The 12,052-nt window shown below is 30.4% G+C and overlaps 1 protein-coding gene across 1 annotated transcript in view; it reads right to left on the reverse strand.

Moving 5' to 3' along the window:
* LOC118182099 (aldehyde dehydrogenase 1A1-like) overlaps positions 1 to 12,052 on the reverse strand; it is a 68,601-nt gene that overhangs the window by 17,576 nt on the left and 38,973 nt on the right. Inside the window, exons 7-9 of the mRNA XM_085820804.1 lie at positions 9,681 to 9,783; positions 8,804 to 8,988; positions 3,029 to 3,351 (exon numbers count right to left, since the gene is read on the reverse strand). Of these exons, the coding sequence (XP_085676930.1) occupies positions 3,029 to 3,351; positions 8,804 to 8,988; positions 9,681 to 9,783 (611 nt within the window). The remainder of the gene's footprint in view (positions 1 to 3,028; positions 3,352 to 8,803; positions 8,989 to 9,680; positions 9,784 to 12,052) is intronic.

Consider the following 12,052-nt stretch of genomic DNA (forward strand, 5'->3'; position numbering starts at 1 on the left):
AAAAAACCATGGTCGAATGATGCCTATTCTGGACAATGCACACCAAACAGTCACACGTTCTGTATGGAGAGGCTGCTCATGAAATTCTTGGGGATTTGTGCCATTCCATTATGGCATGTTTTGCTTAATGCATGCTGCATAAGCCTTATCACTAAAGAACACAAGGACATCATGAGGCACATTGTCAAGAACGGCTTCGCATGCATTTTTTCGTAAAAGAAAATCCCGTGGATTAAATTTTTGCAGCACTGTCAATTTATATGGATGAAAATGCAGTACGTTGAAAGTACACGACTCTATGGTGACTGCATAGACTCTCTCGTCCACTGCATGATCGGTACTAAACCTACACAACATAAAATGTTAGATACCACTCTTTTCAATGAGTGCCACCCTACCCTTCTCAGAATAATGTTGTGTGTTTCAAATAAGGAAGTTCCCCTGTTGCACCCTGTACTTTCCCCCTAAATCAGATGAATCTGCTCATTTTGATTTCTACTACTATAAAGCTCTTTTGATTATATATGGATGAAGGCCAGAAATATACTTCCTGAAGCCCTTATTTCAATATGGAGTATTTATTCCTACATTATTCAGTGTTTCTGGCACATTTTGCTCTCCCGCAGAAAATGAAAGCGACAACTAGTATTAATATCAGTTTATAAGTAATCATGTAACCCACATCTTTTAGTTACCTATTTTTTAGATGGTGGCACTATTAGTGATTATTGTTTTAATGTTTTAATGGTGCCATCTAGAAATAAATAAAATTGATAAATCACATACTACAGTACAAAGTCCGTAATCCGGACTCATTGGGACTTCGGCATTTCCGGATTAGGGGTTTTTTCGGATTATAGATCATCAATTTAAATCTGGTAAGATGGCATGCAGAAATTATACAATTAAAAATATGAAACCATAATTTATGAAAAAAAGAGCAATTATGATCCAAAGGGTATTAAATTTTACAAAAAAACTTAATATTTATTTGTTTACTTAATATTTAAATACTTTATTAAACATTTCTTTCATCGCGCGCATGCATAAAGCATTCATTACACGCAAGCGTAATGTATGTGCATTTTTTATGCACATGCGTAAAGTTTGTGGCTTTGAGGTCCGGATTATGGACTTTGTACTGTATATGATTAATATCGACGTCAATTACATAAATCATTTCAATACTGGTTTCAGTAACTGCTAAAAGAAATACAGTAGAAGTCCAGAAATCCACAAAGCTTGGGACCAGAGGTTGTGCGGATTTTAGGGATTTCAAGACAGAAAAGATAAAGCATAATATTCGGACTAAAAGTGCAAAATAAATAAGGCATATCAGATACATTTAATTAAATTACTATATACATTATTGCAATAATTTATCGTAAATTATTATTACATATATAAATTGATTATATTATTCATTATATTATATGTACACAGCATCAAGGTTTGCCAATTTCGCCTCATACAAAGATTTCCGGTTTTGGATTCCGGTGTTAAAATCACTGTTGCTGTAAAATTTCAACAGCTTTTCTTTATTTTTCAGTATATCATACACAATCATGTCGCAATTCCATACCATTCTGCTATAAATCGGGCACCTGCCTCCATCTTTTGCAGAATTTGCAGTTTTTACATTACCATCAATGCAACATGTTTATGTTTTTCAGCGTTGCAAGCAGTAAAATCATGAGTGCGTTTCTTATCTGTCATTGTATTCAAAAGGGCTGAAATTTAAAATATTCTTAATTTATCCACAAAATATACGGATTAAAAAAAAAGGTAGCACTAAACAAGCTCGTAACAAAGCTCAGAAAATACAACAACGTGAATCGTGAACTTGAACAAAGAGTTGAGCGAATCGTCTGCTTTTTTACCTCGATGCAGATTAGAGGGAGAAAAACTTTCATCTTATTTATTTTTTTAACTCTTTTTCTGTCAATAATTTGGTATTTCCTTTATGACTCATTCAGTAGTTATGACGTCATTATTTGGTAAGTATTTTTTCTTCGATATTTCGTACTCAATGTTGTGATTTCCGGAACCTATAAACTGAATGTTTATATTTTGAGAGGCAATGCGGATTTCAGGTCGGCAGATTTTTGGTATTTGACTGTACTAGCAGAATATCATACTGATATTGCAATTCAGTTCCAAAATATGGGAAACTAGATACAAATATTAGTTTTCTAAACAGCAGTTTTTTTTTAATGCATGTGTGATGATGACTTAAATGTCATGTGTGATGACATTAAATTACCACGTTTTAACTTAAATAATAATACTCTACTTAGTCAAACAGTGATTATGACTGCTGAATACCAATACTTTGACCTGTCGGTTCAATCCTAGACAAACAGGCTGGCTGCAAGGTTGAGTTTTGAGGTTTTGCCCATGAATACAAGCAAATTTATCTTAGAAAGTTCTCCATGAAGGCACTCTTCTACATAGACAAATAGCCCTCATGGCTTTGCCATATTCAAATAATCTAAACTTAAATAATAATAATTTTAATAAGCATTTTGTTACATAATCTTTCCTTAACAATTCATTAACAGAAAGTACTGAAGTGAAAGAACTGCGGGTACTGAAGATAATACACAATAGCTTTCATGTTGCTTAGGAAAAGAACTTATTTGTAGCATTTAAAAAAAATCTAGCAATTTTCACTGAATACAAATTCAAAGTTCTGGCTAGGATAGTGATTTATTTTATAATATTTTTCTATTTAAATTCCTATGAAGGCTAAATTAAAATCATCTAAAAATTACGGAATATGAAAATTTTGCAATTCATTAATTTATCTATTATCTGCAAAAACTGAAAAAATTCCACAAAAATTTCAGAAAATAATTCTTAAAACTCATGCCACTAATTATTAATTTATTACTTTAACTAGACGATACATTAAGACATATAGAATAAACAACACAATGCATTTCAATAGTTAATATAAAAGAGAAAACCAATAGAATGCAGTAGGATTCTGTGAAAAAGGTATCCAAATTCATTATCATAAACTAACCAAACAGATCCTGCTTGAACAGCCTGTGCAAATGTTATAGCTGTGTCGATATTCTTTGTGATTACACCAGAGCCGAGCCCATACATTGTATCATTGGCTCTTTCGATGACTTCCTCAAGAGTTTTGAACTTCAATATTTGTTGCACAGGTCCAAATATTTCTTCTCTTGCTATTGACATGTTGTCCTTAACATCAGCAAACACAGTAGGTGCTACAAAATATCCTTTGTTTCCAATCTGTTTGCCACCACAAACTAGTTTTGCTCCTTGTTTCACACCAGATTCAATTAAACTGAGGATTTTTTTCAGCTGTTCATTATCAATCTAAAAAGAAAACAAATAAATAAAGATTATGGTTCTTTATCACAATTTATTATCTTGTACTTTCTGTTTCAATTTCATAACATGTTTTTATTTCTTTCTTAAATAGAACTACATACAGTGAATTTAAGGTCACATATTTCATTCATTCCTGAAGGCTGTTTTTCAAATGAAATGCTTATGAACTGAAACAGGTACTTAACATTTCCACCCAGCTTAATAAAAGTTCCCAAATGTCCAGAATGTGCTAAACTCTTGCAACCATGCACATAACAATCCTTCAATCAATTAACATCGCCATTTTCACATGTATTTTGTTATACTGCAAGTTCTAACAGTTTTTTTTCCACAAATCATGATTTTTTTAAAAAACAACAGAAGAAATTGTGGTAAAATTTCAACAGGAATATAGAAATTTACCACAAAATCTCTAAAGGGAATAATGGTTTAGTTGATTTGGTTAGTTATGGTAAAGCACTAGTACTACTTGGCTGAGGGTAGAGATGCCTTCATGGAGGACTTTCTAAGGGAAAATGGCTTGCATACACGTTACACATGGAAAAAACCACAAAAACATACATGCAGCCAGCCTGTTCACCTAGAATCGAATCCCAGATCAGTGATTTTACTACTCGGCCGCTGATGAGCCCTAAATGGAACAACAAGGAGATGCATTTTGTAGATAACTGGTATTAATGAGGTTTGTGCAATGCAGAGTTTCTGTGATTCTCCGATTTTTTTTTTTTTTTTTTTTTTTTTTTTTTTAAGCATAAACTGATCATTGTGTACATGGGAAGAACACAGCAAAAAAATTGCACTAGATAAAGAATGTAAGTGTATTTGTTTTTAATGTGTCACATAATCCTAGTTAAATAATTAAAATTTGTATCTTAAATTGCTATTCTTTTCATATGTTGATCATGTTTGCCAATTTACAGTAAATATTGATAGTTTCGGAATCTTTGAAAAAAGTTGTGAACCACAAATTTATACCCAATAAATAACTTTACCATTCCGTCTGTAAAAAATAGTTAAACTGCGCTAAGGTGTTTGTTTTAATGTGAAAGTACAATGGAACAATTCCCCCCCCCCATAAAAATTAACGTAAAATGAATTAAGTAAGTAATGAATTAAGAAATTAATGTAAGTTTCATTATTTGAGAAGACTAGAATGTGAACATATAAAGATATGACCTTTTTCTCAGCTATTCTACTGATTATAATGAAACCATACACTGAATTATATAAGAGTATCAAAGAAATAAAATAAGAGGTTTATAATTCTGAATTTCTCATGAAACATTCAAAACAATCTGTTCTGGACTTCTTGTAGTAAAATGATACTGATATAAAAGAAAATATAGATAAAAAAATTATGCTATAAAAAGTCTAGTTTTATTCCATTGGGTCTAAGGTAATCTATAGAAAAATTATACTTTAAGAAATTTTAAGAAATTTTCTGAAAAAATTTAAAATGGAAAAAAAGAAAAAGAAAAAGAAAAAAAGAAAAAAAAAAAAAAAAAAAAGAAAAGAAAAGAAAAAATGAACATTGTAAAGATATTAATTTAAAAATTAGAAATAAAATGAAAACAATAGAATAAATCAGACAAGAGATTTCAGATACTGAAAACTTGTTTTTGGTGAGCACCTATAACATTAGTGGAATCACTGAAGTTCTCACAGTTAATTGATGAGGCGGGGTAAAACTGACATTACATTCTTAGAATTTAAAAATTGTGTTTTTTCGAAGAGACATGAGGAGAATAATAACTTAAATACAGATGATTTATTTGTCTTATTTAAAACAGAATTAGCTTGCATATGATTTATTTGTCTTACTTAAAACAGAATTAGCTTGCATAAGAAGTTCTGCTCAAGTTCAAGTAAGTCTTCCTCACAAAAAATATTCATTTGACTGGTAAAAGGCATGTGAAAATTACTGTTTCTTTGATTTATCAATTATACATCAATTTAATATTATTCATCAATTATTATTGGAAAAATCCAAAAACTATAAGCAGCTAACCCATTCACCATGAACCATATCACAACTAGCTGCCAGCTTTAACCCCTCAGATGATTGTGCACAAACTTTAGTGAAAAAACTAGAGAAATTCCGAACGTAGATGAGAATCTCAAAGCTTGCATACTAAAACATGATGCCCATCAGCTGATGAGTAGTCCAGCCACCAAACACTGGTAGTTTGGCCTTGGATTCAAACCCTGGCGAACAGGCCAGCTGCATGGAGGTTTTTGTTGTCTCCCCCCCCCCCACATGTAATGTGTAGATGAGTCAGTTTTCCTTAGAAAGTATTAAATGAAGCCAACCCTTCTCTTTAGCAGATAGCTCTCGAGTCTGCTATAATCAAATAAACCAAACCTTAAATATCTTGGAGTAACACTATATTACAATCTTAATATTCTAATAAAAAATCCTTCATGGCATTAGCTTGTTCATTGCAAAACCTGACGAAATGTTGTTTTGCAAACAACCCACATCTCCCAGTAACAAAAAACAAAAGTATTACCGTATTTGACGGCATATAAGATGCACCCTTATTTAGACAGCCACACACAAGGAAAAAAGTTTCAATAGCGTGGTTTCTTTTAGTTCTCATGTTTCGTAAAAACCAAATAAACAATTATTGAATGCAATTACCTTCACGTATAAGACGCAGGTAGCTTTTTTGAGACCAAATTTAGGAAAGAAAGTGCGTCTTATATGCCGTCAAATACGGTAATGAAAAAAATATTTTTGATTACCATCTATCTTAAAAACCAGGAGATGATCTATAACTTATACAAAATAATTTACGTACTATGAGTAATATTCCTATACTTCATAAATAGAACATGCATATTAATGAAAATTATTTTTTTAATTAGTAAAGGGTATGTTTCTACTCAAAGTATGCAGAATTTTAAAATAAATTTTATTAAATTTATAGAAAACATATAACCTTTAAAAGAAACATTATACCGAAATTTGAAATGAAACAAATATTTAATGAGATATGAGCATTTCAAGGAAATAATTTTTACCAGTGTGTGTTGGACATAATACATCAACCTTTTTCTTTCATAGTTTAGTAAACAAACATATATAGCAACTTTAAAAAATTATGGACAAATGCAGTGCAAATTCAGGAAGATATTGAGAATACATTCGAGTTTCTTTCTGAATCTAGATGGATGATAAAAGATCTTCCATGAATCACCATTTTCTAAATTTATTGGACTTGGTTCAGTATTATGCAAATAAGCAAAAATGTGTATGATGTTATATAAATGACAGTATCAATAATGCAAATTTTAATCTTTTATTGCAAAAACCTATCTATCATTCAAGAAATTTGGTACGATTTTGCATACATTCCAGTAAAAATAATTTCTGATATACATGGATAACTTATTTATAAAAAAAATGATTTTGTTGGATTTGGTCTTTTTTAAATGTACATGAGACAAGCTGTAGGAAGATTAAACAACTTTGAAGTCACATTGAAGTGAAAATAATATGAAGTACAGTAGAAGTCCAGAAATCCGCAATGGTTGGGACCAGAGGTTGTGTGGATTTTAGGATTTTGCAGATTTCAGAACAGAAAAGGATAATATTCAGATTAAAAGTGCAAAATAAATAAGGCGTATTAGATACATTTAATTAAATTATTATATACATTAATACAATAATTAATTATATGCATTAAATTATTATTACATATATAAACTGATTATACAGTACAAAGTCTTTAATCCGGACTCGTCGGGACTTCGGCGATTCCAGATTAGGAGTTTTTCTGGATTATAGATCATCAATTTAAATCTGGTAAGGTGGCATGTAGATATTATAAAATTAAAAATATGAAACCATAATTTATGAAATAAAGAGCAATTATGATTTAAAGGGTATCAAAATTAACAAAAAAAAAAAGCTTAATATTTATTTGTTTACTTTCTTAAACATTTCTTTCAGTGTAAGTTGTTTAAGATGCTTCCACAAAAAATTCAAAAAGTTCCTTTTTCTTTTTTCTTGTGTCATCCAATGCCATACTCCTCACATAATTTTGAGACGGATATGCCTTTATCCATTATTTTTTTTTTTTTTTTGGGAAGCAATTCCACTTTTTGTTTGATGGACATCGAAACATGCTCTCGCTTTGTAGATCCTTTGGCAGCTCCAGAATCAGAAACTCTTTTTGACATAATCAAAAGTTCAAGCTTACTTTTTATAAAATTACTCTAACAGTCTGTAAAAAATAATAAGCCGGATCCAATTAGAAGATTAAGGAACAACGCAATCTGCAACATTAACTGAAATAGATAATTACATAATTTTAGCCTAGCTTATACCGTCCATTATACATTAAATGTGCATACGTAAATGTATTATGTGCATGCATAAAGGTATTATGCACGTGCGTAAACGCATTATGTGTTTACGCACGCGCAGAAAGTTTGTAGCTTTGAGGTCTCGATTATAGATCATTCCGGATTATGGACGTCTGGATTAAAGACTTTGTACTGCATTATATTATTCATTTACATTAGGCTCCTTTATTTTTAAATCAGCATGAATCTGCTTCCCCTTTTCTCTCAGGAGTAGTCCTGAAATAGGTACTCCATCACTCCGCCGCTGCCGGAACGATTCGTACAAGACAGCATCGAGGTTTGCCGATTTTGCCGCATGTAAACATTTCCGGTGTTAAAATCACTGTTGCTGTAAAATTTCAACAGCTTTTTTTTATTGTTCCATATATCATACATAGTCCGTGCGACAATTCCATACAATTCTGCTATACACCGAGCAGTAGCACCTGCCTCCTTCTTTAGCAAAATTTCCATTTTTTTTTATTACCGTCAATGCAACATGTTTAAGTTTTTCAACGTCGCAAGCAGAAAAATCCCGAGTGAGTTGCTTATCTGTCATTGTATTAAAAACGCCGAAATTTAAAATATTCTTAATTTATCTACAAAATATCCAGATAAAAAAAAGACATCACTAAACAATCTCGTGAAATAACAAAGCTCAGAAAGTACAACAATGTGAAGCATGAACTTGAAAGAAGAGTTGAGTTAATCATCTATTTTTTTACCTCGATGCATATTGTAGGGGAAAAAACTCTTATCATGATGTCAATAATTTGTTATTTCCATTAGGACTTATTATTATTCGGTAATTATGACGTCATTATCCAGTAAGTATTTTTTCTTCGATATTTCGTACTCCATGTTGCGGTTTCCAGAACCTATAAACTAAATGTTTCTATTTTGAGAGGCAACGCTGATTTCAGGAGTTGGCGGATTTTCAGTATTTAACTGTAATAATATGAAATAATAATAGATATTTCAGTTAAATGTCTGTTTTATCAAATGTCCAAATTATTGCCAAAAAATGTATTTTCCACTTATAATTTATGCTTACAGCATAAAGACTGGATGTTTAAGATTAATTTACCTGTGGTCCATGATCTGTAGCTTCATCAAAAGGATCTCCAAGGACTCTCTTCTGTGCACGTTCTGCACTTTTTGCCACAAATTCATCATAAATACCTTCTTGAACATAAGTTCGTGTGCCTGCACAGCAGCACTGACCCATATTAGAAAAGACAGCAGCATATGCAATTTCCACTGCTTCATCAACTGTGGAATACAAAATAGTATTTTTTATAATTCAAAGTATATGTGGTAATTACTTTATAAACTTCTTAAATTTGTAATAGCACAGGAATTTAATTTATAAAGGGAATAAAGAAGACCGATTGTTTCAGGGCTGACTAGCATTGTTTAATTATGAAAAACCACAATGCTCCATGACGATGTTAATAGAAAGCATCTCAGAAAATAGGTTTAGAGGACTGTATGTTTAGAGTTGGACTGTTTAGAGCAATTTTCATGTAACAGATTTAAAGTTTAAAAGGATTGTGTATTACTCCTAGCATTAAGCCTCACAGGCACAGAGTTTATGTTTCTCAATATTAAACAAAAATTAAATGTGTCCTATTTTGTAATTATTTAAACTTAACAAAATGATAAAATTGCATTATTCCTTTTCCACATAATGTAACATTTTTAAACGTATTTTACAAATACTTAATAAAATTCAAAGAAACTTGCAAGATAATGCATGTTGTCTCAATAAAATCTCACATATGAATTTTACATGACTAAGTTTTTTCACGTTTAACTCATTTTGCTTTACCAAAATTCACGATAAAATTTTTTATACGTAATTTGTTTTATATTTAATCCTAATGCAAAATCTTTATTTTGACAAAGAATAAATTTTCAGTGGAAGCTAATTTCCTACATTTTTAAATACATTAAATTCTTACCATCTGCATCATCAAAGACAACAAGAGGACTTTTGCCACCCATTTCTAAAGTAACTCTTTTGCAGTTGGAAACTCCAGCGGCTTCAAGTATTAACTTCCCAACCTATTGACAGTCAAAGTAAATTGTGAATACTTTGAAATTCATTCCAAAATTTAAATGCTCATCTTTTACAATATCTTTATAGCTCTAAATATCAAATAATCTGCACATCAACTACCAGGTCTGAAAAATAATGAAAAAATAAATCTGGAAAAAATTCAGTATTATTGCATTTTTGAAGACAAAATTGCAATTTGGTTTAATAAATTCAGACATGCAAAGATCTATTTAGTTCCAACTGAAAGATCTACTATTGTATAATTCAATAAAAATTATGTGATGTCACATTCAATGTTAACATCAAATTATATTTGATAAATTAATGCTTTGACAACACAGAATATGCCAGTGCAATTTTTAAAACTTATCAAAAAACAGAATCATTAGAAATAATATAATTAAATTATCATTAAATACTTAAATTATCATTAGAAATCTTTTTAATTCTTTTAAGAACAAATGATTGAAAGTTTATCAAATATTATTTATTATACATTGACTTGGAATGAATAAAAAAATCAAGACATAATGACAATATTTTTGATAATAGGTATCATTTTATAACATATATCATGCAATACAGCATTTTAACTAATGTAAAAAAGAATATTTTCAAGATCATGGGCACAAGATGAATGATAACTTCATGTGCAAATATAAGCTTAATATTATCTTTATAAACATAATTATATGAACATCTTACTTTAATCCTCACTTAAATTTTGAAAATGATGGAACTGCATTATTATTTTGAATTATAAATGATTTATTTCAAAAGCAGTAAAAATGATTTAAAAAATATTTATTGAACTTGCATGCAGTTAAAGTCTAATACCTATAAAACAGATGCTTTGTAATCGAATATAATAATTCTAGCATTGCTACCACTCTTCATAGCACTGAAAGAAGTTTCCAGTTGAGATATTATTCAAGCTGCTTGAGCAGAATTACCTGGATATTATTAGCTGCTAAAAAATTATGCCCTCTGAGGAGAGTTTGAGCACCGGAAATAAATTGAGTGGAACCAAAACAGGATTATACAATGTAAAGAAGAGCACTAAACAAAAGAGCTGTAAATATGTTTTAGCCAAAATTTTGCCCACAGGCAACAACAGCATGCGACTTAGTACATTGCTGTGATGATAGAAATGTGGATTTTCGAGTTTCATTTTTCATGTTGCAAACAACTATTTTTCAAATGCTTGCATCTCTGTAAGAGACATTTTTCTCAGTTTCTTGAGTTGAAAGGCATTATGTAATGATACCTTTAAATAAGTATGTATATATGCAACAAGAAGTTTGTCTAAACAATTAAGACAGTATACCAGAAGGAAGAGAATCAAGATACACGGTGACAGAGTCATTTCGGAGTTATAATGAAGAAAACTGTATTTTCTTATGGCCCTTTTAGGAACTTTAAGGTTTTGGAATTGGAATCAAACTGTTTGTCACCTACAGGACTAGTTTATTACTTGAGTCAGATTCTTAATAGAAAATTTAACAAGAAATATAGATTTTCAGTTCAACTTTAAACACAATAATATTCAGAGATAAGGATATACATTTAGAATCATAAGATTAATAACAATAATATAATAATTAAGACAAAAATTAAAAATATAAAAACTCTTTAGGATTATAAAATAGGCATCTGTTCTTTGAATAAAAAATTTCTTTGTCTGAAATAAATGAAAATATCATTCCCTTTGACTAGTTAATCCAAGTGGCAATATGAAATTTTGATACTTTTCCATCATAACCATAACATGAATTTTTGGCATTATATCAATGAATTTATACTTCTGTTTTTACACCTTCGATTTGAATTTTTTTTAAAAAAAAAAGGATTGACCAGGAACAGCAACAAGAACACATTCTCTAGTTTCAGCAAAATTCTCCAAAAACGAATCATGGTGGGAAAACAAGGAATGTATACATATATATTCTTGTTTTAGATATGCTTTCATCAATTTCTATAACTTTGCAACATCCACTGATTATAACAACAGGAGGATGTAATAAGGAATTGGCCTATATATATGTAGCCCTACTTAGTTCATGTAATCATTCCAACCAATCTTGAGCTGTGATTCATTGAAAGCACAATGGACATATTGTGCATTTAGTTCACAAAACTCAATAGACATTAATTCCTGTCACCATACATAAATGAATCATAAACCAGTAACTAAGGGCATGCATGATCTTAAAAAGCATATTTGTCTTCCCAGCATGAGCAAAAGCTGCACAGATATTTTAGCTTAAACATATT

This window comes from Stegodyphus dumicola, chromosome 7 (genome assembly GCF_044657685.1).
Source record: "Stegodyphus dumicola isolate Sdum_Otavi_A_Nest chromosome 7, ASM4465768v1".
Lineage (NCBI taxonomy): Eukaryota > Metazoa > Arthropoda > Arachnida > Araneae > Eresidae > Stegodyphus > Stegodyphus dumicola.